At 33.8% G+C, this 18,084-nt stretch overlaps 1 protein-coding gene across 2 annotated transcripts in view; it reads right to left on the bottom strand.

Annotated features, from left to right (window-relative positions):
- The window catches only part of LOC145254742 (anaphase-promoting complex subunit 5-like), a 66,291-nt gene that overhangs the window by 8,906 nt on the left and 39,301 nt on the right, over positions 1-18,084 (bottom strand). For both annotated transcript variants that reach the window (XM_080113481.1, XM_080113480.1), the window contains 3 exons: positions 14,782-14,849; positions 9,849-9,962; positions 5,515-5,638 (listed from right to left, as the gene is read on the bottom strand). In XM_080113481.1, coding sequence (XP_079969607.1) covers positions 5,515-5,638; positions 9,849-9,962; positions 14,782-14,849 — 306 coding nt within the window. The remainder of the gene's footprint in view (positions 1-5,514; positions 5,639-9,848; positions 9,963-14,781; positions 14,850-18,084) is intronic.

Here is an 18,084-nt window from a genome sequence, read left to right as displayed (position 1 = left end):
AAATTCCATACAGATTCCAGAATTCGACAAGATACACCCGAAAAAGGTCGAAGGTTAGATTGATCAAAATATTGCGCGAATAACACTCAAGATGAGAAGAGTAGTTCAAATACTCAAAGTTATCTTGTTCAACAATGAAAATAATATTTTTACGTTAGTGCGACAGATTTACCAATCGATGGGCAATATCTTAGATGTTTGAATAAGTAATACTGAAATTTTGGTTTTGTTATTAATTTTAGTTTAGGAAACATCATAATAGAGGGAGAGAAAAGATTCTAATTGTTCAGCAAAAAAGATTAAAACGTTTTGTCTTTTTGTAAACTTGAAATAATATTGTGGTTTGTACTTAACATACATAAAAGGGAAATATCTTACCAACTCGTTCAGCAATGAAATTGGGAAAGAGTTTTTCTTTTTTTTACAAAGGCATCACTATTTATTAAGGCCCAGAGGCCACTTGAGGATAAAGGTTAATGAGTGTTTGATAGTCAATCGCACAATATCATACTAATTGTTAATAGTGGGAATTTGTTAAATTAGATTACTTAAGGGTAAGAACTTGTTTATGTTGGACTTGAAAATGACCATATCGTAGTCAGCTGGAAAGCAGGCAAATAGAAGACTAGCATTATAAGCGTATTTTCATGGGCATCGGCAATATTACATACCTAATGTGCTTCAACAAGTCATGTCTTTTTTATTTGTGGGTCAATTTTTAAAAGAATTACATTGATGAAAAGAGAATAGAATAAGCATTCCAATGATGTTAATTTTTTCTTTTATGCGTTTAATGTTTTTATGCTCCAAGTTAAAAATGAAAAAAAAAAAAAAAAAAGGTAAAAAATAACAAAAAGTGAAACAGTTTGTTTCAATGTTTACATTTTATATGTTACGTTTGGATACATATGTGTGGGGTTAAATTTGATTGGATATGGCTGAAATTTTACAGTCCCAAAATGCATAAGTTCTGGTCGACTATGGGAATTTCCATCTTTTACAGAAATCTAAAATCTATATGAAAAATTTTCTTTGATTTATTTCTGAGATTAATTCATATCTACTCAATTTTCTTTTTCTTTGAGGGGGGTAGTAAATACTGGCCATCAATACTCTTTAGGCATTCAATAGCTACACCCAAGATTAAGCTCTCCTTTGGTAAAGAGGCAGGAAAATGCCTATTTTCAATAAAGCTATATTTAAATACTACTATAATACTTAGTTTTGTTCATAAAATAGACACCCACTGTATGATACCATGTGCCAGTTTAAAAAAATTGAAATTTGTACATCTGAATTTATAATTCATAGCATATGGTAAAGAGATACATCAGATTTGACTGCATAATCAGACAGAGCACACAATTTTACATAAGACTGCCAAGTTTCATGAGAATAGATTGAAAAATAAATAAATGGTGGCGAAATTACCAAATTTCTTGAAATGTTGAGGTCCGTAATTTAGTCCACTTTTTCTAAAGAAAAATGTCCACAGAAAAGCCTAAATTTTGGCACTTAAAATTCTCATAACTTTTGAACTATTGATGGTATTTGCATAATCGAAATGGTTTAAGCATCTTTTACATGTCTTTTCATGCAAGTTGATAAAATAATTATCTAAAAAAAAAAAAGTTAACTTGTAATGCTAGAAAGTTCCACAGATGTGCAGTTCTAAGAAAGAAACTTTGTTCATGGAATCCACTATTAGGTTTAGGCACAAATAAAGAGTAAGGGAAATTAATTGATAGTGGTTTCAGGTAGATAAGCGTTTTTTGTGAAAGTTTGGCAAGGGGGGACCATAGATTGGAGCTCAGATGAGCAGTTGCTATTGAAAATAACAATAGATATGTTCACAAAATAATATGGGAGAGAGAGAAAAAGATGGGGGGTTTGATTTGGTTGGGTTTTTTTTTGACATCAACTCTTTTCGGGCTATTTAATGCGGAATCTGGTAATTTTAAAAAAGGTTTTTATGCTCCAGGTTCTTTATATCTTGAAATATTTATTCAAGATATTTGGTTTGGTTGTTTTGTACAGAAAAATTTTTTTTTTCGTTTTTGGCACTGCAGAACATGATTGAGTTTTGCAAAGGAAAAGGAAAAATAATAAAAAACAATAATATCAATGTTTAGTGCATTTAAGTCAGGAAGCTAATATCTTCAGACAGCCTGGTCACACTAGAAGAGAGGGAGGAAAGGAAAAGATCTTACAGACATGGAATATGTGCCTATATTAAAGATAGCTTTCCATGTGGGAGGGACATCTCCAGGGAAGATCCTAACTTACCCTATATGTGCTTCCGGGTTGCTTTAGCTCACACTACTGCATTTATATTTACTCTCTATCGCCCCCACAACAGCGGAGTTACTATCTTTCAAAGCATATCTAGGAAAATTGACCAAGTCCTTTCTACTTATCCTTCAGCTAACATTCACGTATGTGGAGACTTCAATGTTCACAACGTCGAATGGTTGACCCACTCAAACAAGACCGATGATGAGGGGAGGTTCTGTCATGATTTCTCCATTGCCTATGACCTCACTCAGATTGTTCAGGAACCTACCCGTGTGCCTGATAATGACGGCCAGTATGCGAGCCTACTAGACCTTTTTCTCACAACTTGCCCTGAACTATGTTCAGTTTCTGTTCTGTCGCCTCTTGGATCTTCCGACCACTCTGTTGTATCAATTAAGATAAAAATGAAATGTAATAAGTCCCCAGACGTACCACTTCATCGTACAGTATATCGATACACTAAGGCTGACTGGGATAGCTTCCGTACATTTATATCTGATCTACCTCTGCATTCCATGTTTAAAAAGGATGTGTCCTCTATAGTATTAGACCTAACTGAATGGTTAATTGTAGGTATTGACCATTTCATACCCTCTAAAAAGTTTCAGCAAAAACCTAACAGCCAGCCATGGTTCTCTCCAGAATGTGCTGCTGCCATTGCGCACAGAAATCACTTTTTCCACTGCTTCAAACGTAATAGATGTATGGAAACTAAAGCCGTTTTCAGGACTGCCAGCAACCATTGTAAGAAAGTAATAAGGAACGCAAGAGAGTTGTATGCTCAATCTGTTAAGTCCAAAGTAGCTGAGCAGCGGCTTGGTTCCCACCAGTTTTGGCAAATAGCAAACAGAATCCTGAATAGAAGCGTGTGCTCCATCCCAACTATTATCAATGGACCTGAGGTAATCTCGTCAGCATCAGACAAAGCCAAACTCTTTGTCAAGAACTTTGCAGCTAATTCTACCCTTTGCGACCAAGACCGCCAACCCCCAATATTTCCTCCTGTATCAGAAAACACGCTATGTGATATACGTATATCTGTACGTGATGTTGCCAAGCTAATCAAAAACCTTGATTCCAGTAAAGCAACTGGCCCTGATGGTATTCCAATTATAGTACTCAAAAAACTTCAACCTGAACTAGCGCCCATACTCACAAAACTGTTTAAACGTTGTCTTAAGGAGAATAGTTTCCCATCTCCCTGGAAAATCTCATCAGTATGCCCTGTATTTAAGAATTCAGGTGATCGCTCATCCCCCTCTCAGTACAGGCCAATAAGTCTCCTGTGCGTCATGAGTAAGTTGCTAGAATCTGTGTTAAATACAGAAGTAATCAAACATCTCAACAAAAATAACCTTCTTAGTGACACTCAATATGGTTTCCGTTCTGCTAGATCTACAGCAGATGTCCTTACAGTTATATCGCATAGGATTAGCAAATCTCTCGACGGTGGCAATCTTTCTAGGGCAATTGCTCTTGACATATCTAAAGCCTTTGATAGGGTATGGCATAAAGGTTTACTTCATAAGATCGCTAGCTATGGTATAGCTGGAAAAGTCTTCTCAATTATTAAATCATTTCTTTCTGATAGGTTCATAAGAGTAGTAGTTGAGGGGCAAAAATCAGAAGCTCACAGTATTAATGCCGGTGTCCCTCAGGGATCCATCCTGGGCCGAACTCTTTTCCTGATCTACATTAATGATCTTCCAAATCATATCCTTACATCATTTGTAGACATTTATGCTGACGACACTACCATTTATGGTACCACATCTAAGACAGTAAACGAGCAAGTACTCTCCAATTCTCTCTCCTCTGATCTTGAGCATGTAGTACAATGGGGAAAGGAGTGGCTGGTTACTTTTAATGCATCTAAAACCAAGCTTCTCTCTTTACATCATCAACATTTTAATCCACATTTGTCATCAATTGAAATGAATGGCTCTCGTCTTCAGGAGGCCTCAAGTTTTGACAAGCTTCTGGGCTTGACCATTACTCCTGATCTTAAATGGAACACGTATATCAAATCTGTTGCCAAGGCCGCTGGAAAAATGGTGGGATCTTTCTATCGATCCAGTAGATATCTCACTGCTGATGCTATTCTCTATCTATATAAGAGCCAGGTACGTCCAAGGATGGAATACTGTTGCCACATCTGGGCAGGAGCTGCTAGAAAGGACTTGTCTTGCCTTGATAGAGTTCAAAATAGACTTCGTAGTCTCGTAGGAGATGTCCTTTTCTCCTCCTTACAACCTCTATCTCACAGAAGAGATGTTGCGAGTTTGTCTCTGATGTATCGTTATTTTCATGGAAAGTGTTCAACTGAGCTTCAATCTATGGTCCCCCCTCGCCAAACTTTCACAAGAAACACTCGTCTAGCTGTAAACACTATCAATAATTTCCCCCACTCTTTATCTGTGCCTAAACCTAAACATAGATTCCATGAACAAAGCTTCTTTCTTAGAACTGCACGCCTGTGGAATTGTCTTCCGTTTTCCTGCTTTCCGGCTGACTACAATATGGTTGTGTTCAAGTCTAAGGTAAATAAGTTCTTGATGAGCCGTTCCATATAAGTTATTAAATTTACCAAATTTTCATTACTAATGATTACTATATTGACCAACTTCTACTGTACACTCTTTAACCCTTATCCTTGAGTGGCCTCTGGGCCTTGATAATGTGGTGATGCCTTTGTAAAAAAAAAAAAAAAAAAAAAAAAAAAAAAGACTTTTCTTGCTAAATATTTTTTAAACTTTTTCCCAGCATTCTGGGCAACATCAAGTAAACCTGCTAATTTATTATATAAAGGAATGTCCGAATTTTGTGTGTGTGTCTCTGACTTCAATGTGTTTTTTTTTTTTTTTTTTTTTTTTTTTTTACAAAAGAATCACCACTTATCAAGGTCCAGAGGTCACTCAAGGATAAGGGTTAAAGAGTGTACAGTGGTCAAAAGAACAATATAGTAATCATTAGAAATGTAAATTTGGTAAATTGGATTATTTAAAGGGAACAGCCCAAGAACTTGTTTATGTTGGACTTTAAGACGACCATATTGTAGTCGGCTGGAAAATTTTGTGATAATGTTGTGTTCTAGATAAAAAATTTGATGTCGCCTGGAATCAAAAATTGTTAGAATGCAGAATTACATTTGGTAAGTAGTATATGTTAAGCTTAAAGTGCTCAGCACTCTATATAGAGCAGGTGTGTTTGTAAACTAACCTGATCAAAATGATGCATGGCTAAATTGCAGATGGCAATGCACACTGATTCTTCGTTTCGGAAGATTCCAGCATCCGATGTATCCAAATGAAGAATGAGCTGACTCACCATAGAGCAATTTTCTCTGAAAAGCAAAAAAAAAAAAAAAAAAAAAAAAAAAAAAAAATGGGTCACCATTAGAAAAACTTTTGAAAATAGGGATTAAATTTTCTTTTCTTTTTCATCATTCAATTTTAGAATTGATTGTTCTGTGTGTCCTCAACTTTGTGATGAACAACATTTTACGCTTGTTCTCCATATTGTCTGATTCAAAAAGATGACATCAGTCAGATTGCTTATCACATCATACGCATTTGAGCCATAACTTTCTTAGTCTACCAAACTCTCTAGACACTCATCGTTTTGCAGTAACAAATAAAAATAAACGATGGAATTTAAACATATGAAAATAGAATTAAAATTATCCTCTTTCTTCTATTTTTTTTTTTTTGCAAATATTAATCTATATATCTATAAAATTGAAATTGTGTGTGTCTGTCTGTATGTGTACATTTCTCTACCAAATTACTGTCAATTTTCAGTCTACAGACTCGAGATTTGACATAAGGGATATTAGATTTGGGAAAAATTTTTTAATCAGTTTTCACCCAAACATTTGGCTTTCAAGGGGTCAAAGTTCAACGATTTGACCTTTGAAAACTCTACCAAACCCCTTCGGCAATTTTGTGTCTAAACACTTGAAATTTTAGATGTAGGTTCCTTGGACATGGATGAAACTTTAACTTAATTTGAGCCCAAAACAAATGTTAAGGGGTCAAAATTGGGGTCAAAGTTAAAAAAAATTTGACCTCTCAGCCAATTTTTGGTTGAAACATTTGACAAAGTATATGCAGCAAGCTTTTTAATCAGTTTTTAGGTGAAAATTTGCTGCCAAGAGATCCAAATGAAAGGGTTGACCATTGCAGACTATCAAACTCCTCCGCTAACTTTTTGCTCAATCAAGTTTTTGAGCTATGGCCACATGCCATTTTTGTTCACATGTATGCAGGTGTGGAGCATTTTAAAAGTTGATGAGGGTAAAATGCTGAATAATTGTTTCGATTGAAAATTATTTTAATGACAAAAAGTTTTGGGTCTGATCATTCTGGATGATTATGTCGACAAAGGATCAGTTTTGAAGTCAGGAAACGTTGAAATCTTCCAAAATTAGTGAGCAGCATACATAGCGGGAGGAATTGCTGCCTTGCAAAAAAAGGAACATTATCAACAATCCCCTGGTGGATGGAGACAGAATGCTCTTCCCACCACTGTATATCAAGCTCGGCTTAATCAAGCAGTTCACCAAGGCTCTGGACAAGGATGGTGACTGCTTCCTTTAATTGTGCCAGGCTTTTCCAGAATCTACCATGAAGAAGTTAAAAGCTGGAATCTTTGACAGTCCTCAGATCTAAGAGTTCAGAGATTCAGAGTGAAAACTTAATGAACAAAGTAGAATTGGATTCATGGAAGACATTTGTTTTGGTAGATAAGAACATTCTTGGCAATTATTAAGCCAGAAATTATGCAGAACATGTCGACAGTATGCTGACTGCTTTTAGGAATCGGAGTTACAACATGAGCGTAAAGATGCACTACCTATTTTCACACATGGACTGGTTTCCTGAAAACCTGGGTTCAATGAGTGATGAGCAGGGAAGAGATTCCAGCCGTACCTAAAAGTGATGCTGGCTGCACATTCTAGGAGTTTGAAGAAACAGAAGTTCAATCGCTAAAGTTTGAACAATGGTGAAGCAACATGCAATTTACATGTACTCATTTTTATAAATGCTTACCATTCAGTAATCGATGTTTCTATCAGGTAATCAATACATGTTGTTGGCAAAAAATTTTTTTCTCTTAAAACCATATTTAGGATGAAATGTGTTGACATAAATCACTTGATAATGACACAAAAATGTAATCGATTTTGTTACAAGACGTGATTTTTGAATTTTCAAATCAACTTAGCACAAAAACTTTATCTGATGGAGAGAAACATTCCATTTCCTGATTCAACAGAGCAAAAAAAAAAAACCCACTAAATCAGTTGTAGAAATATCTCCACAACATTAAAAAAGTAAAAATTTTTTATTTATTGAAGTCAAAAATGCAACCATGTAACTAAAACAAATATATTTAAAAAACAATTTAATAACTAAATTAAATTCTACAAAATTCATAAACAAGTCAACATTTTCAGAATTTGTTAATCGCAAAAAGAATTTACTTTGCAACATTTTGAAATTAACAGCCTTTAAATTAATAAGAATAATAAAAAGATTGAAAGCTTTCGAAGCTATTTGTACACAAGAATTTTGTACACAAGAATTTTGTAAGTAGAGATTTAAAAATTTACGTTAAAAAAAAATCATAATTTTATAACAATTTTGTTCAATTAATAATTTAATGACTAAACACTATACAACTTTCAAAATCCTATCGAATCCCTCAGGTTTGCTGGCACCAATTCATCCCAAATGCCACCATCTGTTCACGCTGCCGAATACGTCTCTGAGGGTTTGGTCAGACTCTGCGCTAGCAATCAGATGACTTCATCGATGCCACCATCAACCCAGCCCCAAATGACATCGTGGTCAGCTGAAAACCTCAGAACAGTGAAGCAAAAAAATGCTGATCTGATTGTGTGTTCTGGCCTCTATGGAACAGCGAATGGCTGGACCCGATATCGACTGCAGCTTCAAACTGGTGTGTCTGGGTGGCGTCTATACAAGATGCAGAGAATTCAGTTAGAGGAGCCGGCTCAAATGATTCATAGTGAACACTGACACAGCACCAAAAAAAAAAAAAAAATCCTATTCTTTAGAAAAACAAATAATTTGATATTAAAAAGGATACTTATGCAGAATATGGACTGTGTTGAAATATTAATGTGTTTATTTAGAAACCTATTCTTAGAGAGAGGAGGGGCTTTTTTCTTTACATTTTAAAACTATTAAATACGTTTAGATAACCATTAAACAAAAGATACTGGAAAAATAGAATTTTACTTGAAAATCCTAAAATATCAAATATAGTAGTCTGCATTCAACATACCAAAAACAAACAAATAAAGAAAATAAAAATTAAAATAAAAGTATTCCCAGGCAACACTGGATAGACATAACTAGTGTACCAAGTTGACAAGTTCTTGTGGTTTGCAATTTTAAAATTTAGATCAACACAGTTTTGCCAATACAAAACAAGTGTATTTATGCACATAACGTAAAAATCTTGCGTTCTGTAGGCGATGAAGTCCCTGAAGGCATTTTAATATCACTTAGGTTTTTGAAGCGTTTCGCACACAGAAAGTTGTCGAGATGCTTGAAAAAGTGGTAGTCAGTAGATCTGGAGAGTATAAGCAGAGTTTCGTGACCCAATTCGTTCATCTTCTGCAAGGTCGGTTTAGCAACGTGCGGTCAGGCATTGTCCTGGAGTAGAATTAGGCCTTTTCTGTTGACTAATGCTGGGTGTTGTCGTCGAAGTTTCTGATGCATTTTATCCATTTGTTGACAGTACTTCACTGCTGTAATGGTTTCACCTGCATTAAAAAAACGCTAAAGGATGAGACCAGTCGCAGATCACCAAACAGTCAGCATGACCTTCTTTTGGTGCAACTCTGGGCGTCGTAAAGAACCCACTTCTCATTGCAAGTCATAATCCGGTCGAGAAATGAGTTCCTGTTGCGTAAAAGAAAGGAAGATGACATTTCATAACGGCGTTTCGTTTGGTTGCTGTTCAATTTGTGAGGCACCCATTCATCAAGTTTTTTTTTTATCTTTCCAATCTCTCTCAAGTGGTTGGAAATTCTTATGTCTAATTCAGAGGCAAGCTCTTGAACAGTTGTGCGTGAATTGATTCTGACTAAGAATCTTAATTGATCGTTGTCAACATCTGATGGTTGATCACTACGCTCATCATCTTCAAGACTCTTGTTGCCGCCACAAAATTTCTTAAACCACCATTGTGCTATGCGTTCAGTAGTGGCTCTTGGGCCAAATGCTTCAGTGATATCGCGAGCTGTTTCAGCAGCTTTTCGGCCTAGCTTGAATTGAAATTAGAAAATTGTGAGAATATTTGTTTTTCTATCTTGTAGTCAATGTTCTGAAAAGAAGACAATTATTTTAAAACGATTGTGATTTAAATGATCAGATAGAGCGAAAAACACTCTTTAAAATAATATATAAAGTAAAGGTATTATAACGAAAAATTATTTGAAAATACATCTTCTGAAATCAAAATTAATAAATCTGCAAGAACCGTCTTATCAACCTAATAGCATAACAAGTTTTGCAAACCTTTTTCCATAAATATGCCAGAGCGATGCAATCTGCGCCAAGCTAATGCACACCAATTCACCATGCGAATATTGACTGCTGACCAGATTATTCGTCTGCATGCTTTCAATCACTCTGAAATTCAAAGAAAATCAAATTTGCATTTTTTTTTGTTTTAACGTTATTATTTGTGGTATTTTCATTCTATTTGTTTTGTTGATGGTGTAGAGTTCCCTCTCCCATGAAAAAACGAAATAAAGAAAACTTAGCGCTCCTATATTATACAAAAAAAAAAATATTGAACTTCAAGTGAAACAAATAGTCCCTACATAATTGTCAGGTCTCAAATAATAACATATCCAAAAATTATGAAAAACGATAAGGTAGAAAAATAATTAATGAAGAAAGAAATTTGTGTAAGGCAGTGAAATTGCTATATTATGTTTATTAAAAAAAAGGAGATATATTAGGAGGGGAGATAATTAAGTTGTATTGCTTACGTCATGTAATGAATATAATTCAAAATGTCTTAAAAAAAATTATTCCCTATATAAACCTTATCAAAAACAGTTTTTCATGAATAATTATTTTTCTATCTTATCGTTTTCCATAATTTTTGGATATACTATATTTTTTTCGTTATTATAATATAGTGGCATGAAAAAATCCACATGATATACATACTTGTGATGGAAATAAAATATTGTATTCCAAAAATTACACAAAATGATCAGGGCGTTTTATTTTTCAAGTGCAATCTTCAGCAACCATTTTCCCTGTCCCTCTCAGCTGTCAAAAAAAAAAAAAAAAAAAAAAAAATTTCCCTATACTTTTCCCTTCATTCTTTTTCACAGCTGTCATTGCCCTCATATACAAATTAATGCCATATGTATATTAATAAACTGTCTATAGATAAAAGTTTTTCTTTCCTCTTTCCTTTCTGGATTGTGTCACCCAGCAGGATAGACAGAGGCGCCGTCACTTGCGTTAGTCACGTTTTTCATTATTTTCGATATATACAGAAAATAAAATTTTACGGCTAAATGAGAAGCAACAGTCTCACTATGCCATTATGACGACATCCTCAAGTAACAGGGGAGATAAATCCAAATAATTAAAACTTGTGATATGAGATGCCTTCAATAAGTTTCCGGATTCTTTTAGTACAAGTATTTTAAATTGTAGACTCTTGAAAATTCAGTATCTTATGAGATGACTGACCAATTTCTATGATTTTAGGTTCAAATGAACGGCTACAGCAGTTATTGGAATACACCCTACTAAAGCCTAATTGTCACAGTTGGTGAATTTCAAAAATGCAATCTGAACGCGAAGACACTTTAGAAGAATGATATGCAATAAAATTCTGTTTTAAACTTGAAAAAAATGCCACAGAAATGTAAAAGATGCTTCAGACTGCTTTTGGACCATCTTGCATGAATCGAGCATCAGTTTTTGAGTGGCATAAGAGATTCAAGGAAGGCAGAGAGTCTGTGAGGGATGATGAGGTGTTGCAGGAGTAAGAAAGTCAGAACACCAGAGTTGATTGGCCAAATAAAGAATTTCATAGCTAAGGATCGTCATGTGTCTATAGAGACAATAAGTGCACAGTTTGATGTCAGTGTGAGAACTGTACACACAATTATTCGCGAGGAACTGAAGATGTGGAAGATTTGTGCGAATGTCCAGTCCATAACTCCATCCATGTCACACACTATTTGACTAAGATGGGCATCAAGACAGTTCCTCACCCTCTCTTTAGTCCCTGTGACTTTTGGTTATTCCTCAAGCTCAAGAGAAACCTTAGACATTGTCGTTATGAGACAATTGAGGAGATGAAAGAGGCTGCGATGAGGGTCATTGACACGCTCACACAAGACGACTTCTATGAGCCCTACCAAAAGTTGTTTGAATGGTACAACAAGTGCACTGCAACCGGAAGAGATTACTTTGAAGGGGAATAGAGTTTCATGTACTATCAATAAAAGTGCCAATAGGAAAAGTCTAGGAACTTATTGTGTTTTTCAATCTTGTAATGCCTTACAAATTATTGTGTTTTTCAATCTTGTAATGCCTTACAAATTATTGTGTTTTTCAATCTTGTAATGCCTTACAAATTATTGTGTTTTTCAATCTTGTAATGCCTTACAAATTATTGTGTTTTTCAATCTTGTAATGCCTTACAAATTATTGTGTTTTTCAATCTTGTAATGCCTTACAAATTATTGTGTTTTTCAATCTTGTAATGCCTTACAAATTATTGTGTTTTTCAATCTTGTAATGCCTTACAAATTATTGTTTTTCAATCTTGTAATGCCTTACAAATTATTGTGTTTTTCAATCTTGTAATGCCTTACAAATTATTGTGTTTTTCAATCTTGTAATGCCTTACAAATTATTGTGTTTTTCAATCTTGTAATGCCTTACAAATTATTGTGTTTTTCAATCTTGTAATGCCTTACAAATTTGCATTAATTACTTTGGAATGATTTTTTTAAAAATAAAAATAAAATTACTTGATCAATTTACTTGATTTTTGGAATACAATATATTCTTTCCGTCATTGCTACCTCCATCATACAGAATTTTTTTTATATCAAGGGAACTTTGAACAAGCACCCAGAAATTAACTGGATCAAATAGATTTGAGAGACTCCAGAATAAGCAAAAACAAAAAGGGCACATTTTTTACTTTTGACTTCCAGTTTTGTCATTCGTGATAAAAAAATTTGTTTAATCTAATATTTATTTTAAAAATCTTTTTTTTTAAACAGTACAACAGCAACATTTTTTTTTATTTTAAGTTTTTTAAATATTTTTTTATTTCATTTATTTATATATTTTGATTCAATAAAATCTTTTGAAAAAAAAAAAAAAAAAAAAAAACTATTTTTGGCCCTTATTCAATATTAAAAGCTGCAAACAATTTTTATCATGCATTAGGTTGAAAAAAGTCAGAACACAAAAAATTATGCAGATTAATCAAGTACTTTTTAAAACAAAAAAAAAGAAAGGAAAACAGATTTTAATGGCAAAATATCTTGTCAGTTATTTTCTGCTCACATTATGGTCAATGGCCAATAATTCAGCACACAGTCATCATAGTTATACCAGCTAGAAATCATTTACCAATCAAATTTTATTTTAGAAAAACAAAAATAGATGAATTTGAATCAATTTTGGTGTACAACAGTTTTTTAACCTAAAAGATACATAAAGTTTTATTTTTAAAAATTAATTTTTTTATAAAACCAAAATATTTAAAAAAATCTTTTTTCAAATTGTGCAACACCGTCTCTAGACATCTTTGGTATTCATTTTTTTTAAATATTTGTTTGCTCTGTTTGTTTATTTTGATTGTAAATAAAAAGTTTTGTAAATAAAAAGTTTTGTAAATAAAACTACTTTTCGCACTTATCCAGTTTTACTCCAATACAGGGTGTGGCAGAATAACTTGCTTATTAATTAATAATTGATATCCCAAATAAGCAAATTGCTCTCCAACACCCTGTATTAAATTTTTACGGCAAAAAGAATTTTCTTTTTTTTTTTTTACAAGGGAGTTACCACTTATAAAGGCTCAAAGGCAGCTCGAGAATAATGGTTAATGAATGCAAGGTGGTAGTGTAGTAACCATTAATAATGTAAATTGGGGAGAATTTGGATTATGCCACAGGCTGGCAGTTCTAGGAAAGAAACTTTGTTCATGGAATCTTCATTTAGATTTAGGCACAAATAGAAATTGTTGATAGTGGTTGTAGCTAGTCAAGTGTTTTTTTTTGTGAAACTTTGGCAAGGGGGGCATAAATTGGAGCTCAGACGAGCACTTGCCATGAAAATAACGATAGAGCAGAGACAGGCTCGCAACGTCTCTTATAGGAAAGAGGTTGCAGGGAAGAGAAAAGGGCATCACCTATTAAGTTTTGAAGTCAATTTTGAACTCTATCAAGGCAAGATAGGGCCGCCGAGCAGTTCCTGCCCAGATGTGCCAATAGTACTCGATCCTAGGACATACTTGGCTCTTATACAGATAGAGGGTTGCATCAGCAGTAAGATATCTACTGGAGCGATAGAATGATCCAATCATTTTTCCAGAGATCTTGGCAACGGATTTGATGTATGTGTTCCATTTCAGATCAGGAGTGATGGTCAGTCTTAGAAGCTTGTCAAAGACATGGTGCTTCCCCAAGATGAGAGCTATTCATTTCAATTGGGACTAGGTGGAGGGCAGCGCGATTATGATGAAAAGAGGGAAGGTTGGTTTTAGATGCATTAAAATTAAATAGCCACCTTTTTCTCTCATTGCACCATGCGATCATAATCAGAAGAGAGAGAATCAGAAAGATATTGGCTATTGTTGGCCTTTGAAGTGCTGTGATAGATTGTGGTGCTGTCTGCATAAATGTTTACGAATGATCTACGAATGCGATTTGGGAGATAATTGATGAATTAAAAAAATATTGCATTGTATTAAAAAATATTTTTTTAAGTGTAGGAGTTGTTTTACTGTAAAAATCTTAGATTTTTTATGAATGCAAAGCCTTTTTTTTTTTTTAAAACCTAACAGGCATATAAAGTTTTTGTGAACTAAAATGTTTACTGTATAAACATTGTCTATAAATCTCCAAACTTTACAAAATAAATGTTTTGTAAATTAAACTGTTCTTGAAAATAAAATTATGTTTTGTAAATAACAGCCCCTTTTATAATAATGCGATATTGTAAAAACAAAGTATGTATCCTTTCAGTCGTTGCCCATTCTGGAGTGCCTAAAATCTATTTGATCCAAATAAATTAAGTATTCTAAATTTGTAATTCCCAGCAAGATAGTTTCTTCCAAAGATTTATCTATAATTAATTATTCTTAACAAAATGAACCACCTAAGAGGGTGAAAAAAAAAAAAAAAATCACAAAATCTTCCAAAGAAATTATTACATAGGCAGGTGTACTTACTTTGCTGGCTTCATCTTTGCAAAAGCATTATATTTCGCAAGGGATTGAATGCTAAGTGATGCCAGACCCTGAAAGAAAAAAAAAAACAAAAAAAAAAACAGATTTTTTAGTAAATAAAAATATGTCATGATTTATGAAGGCCCCAAAAGCCACTTGAGGAGAAGGATTGAGATTGTCAATTGAATTGATGAACAATACTATAAGATGATTTGAAACGATGGGCAGAAATGGATTTGATTACTCAATCGCTCAGCATGTATTTTGTAAACATTAACAGACTTTAAGATGAGTCGTTCCCCTTAAATAATCCAATTTACCAAATTTCCACTGCTAATGATAACTATGATATTGTCCAATTGACTTCCTTACACTAATTTTTTTTTTTAACTGCATATCAACACTTTGTGGGTTATTTAATGCCGAATCCAGTTATTTTGGGGATAGTATTCGATGTTGTATCCAGTTATTTTATGAGATTTTTATACTTCAAACTCCTTGTATTTTCAATCGTTAGTTCATAGCTTTTGATTTGGTTGTTTTATAGTGGATTTTGTCATTTTTGTTCTCTGCCTTGCAGAATATGATTTGGTTTTGCAATGAGAGGGGGAAAAGGGTTACAGTATTAAGTCCTGTATTATGAATATAATTATATTAGTGTTTTATATTCAAATTGTCCTCATTCTTAAGGAAGGTTTCCTGGAGATTTTTTTTTTTTTTTTTTTTTTACACAGTGATCACCACTTATCAAGGCCCGGAAGCCACTCAGGGATAAGGGTTATCGCAAAAAGGATTAAATTTGGTTTGCAATAATAAAATTCCATTGTAATTTGCCTTCAATCCATGGCAATTCCATTGGATTTTCTTGTAATTCATGAGGATTTTATTTTGGTTTGAGGAGTAACTTCAGTTTCTAGGTCTTCTAATTCCGTAAATCTATTTGTAGTAGTAGTGGCTTCTGTTTGTGGTAATTTCTTTATATTATTTTGTTTTTTAGTAGATGTATTTTTTGTTTGTTTTTCAAGTGTGTTTTTTTCACCACGGGGAAGACGTATTGGTGACCTGTGTGGTCTTTCTTTTAACTGATTTTGTTTTTCTTTAATTTCGTCTTTTTCAGCATCTGCACGACGTACTGATGATTTTTGTGGTCTTTCTTTTGATTGACTTTGTTTTCTTGGAGGTTCTGATTTTGGTTGAGAATTTGTTTTATTGGTAACATTAGTTGATGATTTAATGGGATGATTAATTTTTGATATGTTTGGTTTGATTTTGTTTATAAATTTGGGTCAGTCGTTTAGTCCCAATTGTAACAATTTGTTTATTAGTATTTCGTATTTGGAGTCTTGGTTAGTGATGTTGGATGATAGAAAACTTGAGGTGACTTGAGAGTACGTCTTTTCCTTCATGTATCCATCTACTATTTTCCTGGTTTCGAGGAAGGAAATGTTTTTGGTATGTTTTATTGGCACTACTTCCTTTTCTTTCTTCCAGATTCTGCATGTTCCAGCATAAACCGGATGGTTTTCTCTATAATTTGCACATTTGCAATCAAGATTGCAGTCATTGACAGTGTGGTCTGGATCTCTCTGGCCACATTTGTCGCACACTGCTCGTCCCTTACATGCATACTCATGGTGCCCAAACTTTTAGCATTTAAAGCACCGAAGTGGGTTTGGTATAAAGGGTTCAACTTTTTTAATGTTGAACCCAATTTTGATTCTTTTGGGATAGTGGGTCTATCGAACTGCATAATGTAAGTGTTCGTATGTATAGTCTGATTCTCCTTTTTTATTGTAATTCTTTTAACGTTTATTACTCCTTGGTTTTTAAGTTCTTTTGTTATCTCTTCAGTAGTGCACATTGATAGGTCTTTCGATTTTACTACACCTTTGGATGTATTCAGATTCTTGTGTGGATAAGTTTTGATATTTATGTTGTGGAAAGTTTTCATTCCTAGGAGAAAAGTGGCATGTTTTTCTCTTTCCACTTCCACCAGTAGGGTTTTATTTTTTAAAGTTTTTACATTTTTGGGGGTAATATATGTAGATATAATTTTATGTATAATAAACAATAAGTCAGTTATTTTGGTTTCTTCAGTGGATTCCAATAGAATAAATTTTGAGGATGTTTGATGTAGTTCATTATCTGAACTATCGAAGTCGACATGTTGGCGCTTGGAGTTTTCATACTTGGCCATATATATATATACTAGCATTTCAGCCCGGCATTGCCCGGGTGTTTGAACGTGTGTGTTAAGCAAAAAAAAAAAAAAAAAAAAAAAAAAAAGTGGTAGTAGGAAGGCAGGCTCGAACCCGTACCACAAAGGAGGAAAAGAACGGGGTAAAACCTAACGTTTATGCAGTTACGACCACCATCAAACTGGAAGTGACATTTTTTAAAATTAAGGCTAGACAATCTAAAGGAGAGGATAACTTAAAAAAATATCAGCGAAAAAAGTGACCCCCCCCCCTCTGTAGAAAAGTGCCTAGTTGAAGAGGAAGATATTAATGTTTTTAGCCAATTTTTCGATATTTGTCGTATGAAAGGTTGAACTTTAAAATGATACTGATTTTGGTAATATCCGTCGCCTCTATTGAAAGTTTAAGGTAGACATGCAAACAGACATACATACATACATTTTTATATTGGTAACTAAAAATTTTCGACCCAAACTGATAAAAAAGCTTGCCCTATCTCTGAATAGCCTTTATGTAAAATTTCAAATATTTAGACCAGAAATTGTCTGAGTAATTTGGAAGAGATCGCAGAGGTCAATTTTTAAAAAACTTTGACCCCTATTATGACCCCTTAAAATTTATTGTTTTGGGCTCAAATCAAGTTATTAAGTTAGATCCATGTCCAAGGAACCTATATCTAAAATTTCAAGTGCGTAGATCCCAAATTCCTCAAGCATTATATAAGAAAATGGTATTTTCTTTTTAAATAAATAGAAAAGAGGGTTTTTAATATGAATATCAATACACACAAAAGAAACACGAATTTATAGGAGTATATATATATATATATATATATATATATATTTGAAATTCATTGTTTATGCTCCCCACCTACCTCGGAGTCCAATATTGGGGCATGTTAAGGGGGGAAAACCATTTGCCTTGTCATGCCAGGGCTACATAAACAGTATACATGTTCCAAATTGGAGCCATGAACACCCATAATCCTTTAGTTAAACAATACAAGTCATTTGTGATAACTTCCGGCACTATACAGCCATGTCATGACTTTAATCATTTGGCACATTTGACCCTAACCACCGCCTTCTAACACATGGAAAAGAGGGGA

This window comes from Euprymna scolopes, chromosome 30 (genome assembly GCF_053919585.1).
Source record: "Euprymna scolopes isolate OS-2025 chromosome 30, ASM5391958v1, whole genome shotgun sequence".
Classification (NCBI taxonomy): domain Eukaryota; kingdom Metazoa; phylum Mollusca; class Cephalopoda; order Sepiida; family Sepiolidae; genus Euprymna; species Euprymna scolopes.
Note: the sequence above shows the minus strand (reverse complement) of the source record. Positions and strands in the feature narration are given on the sequence as shown.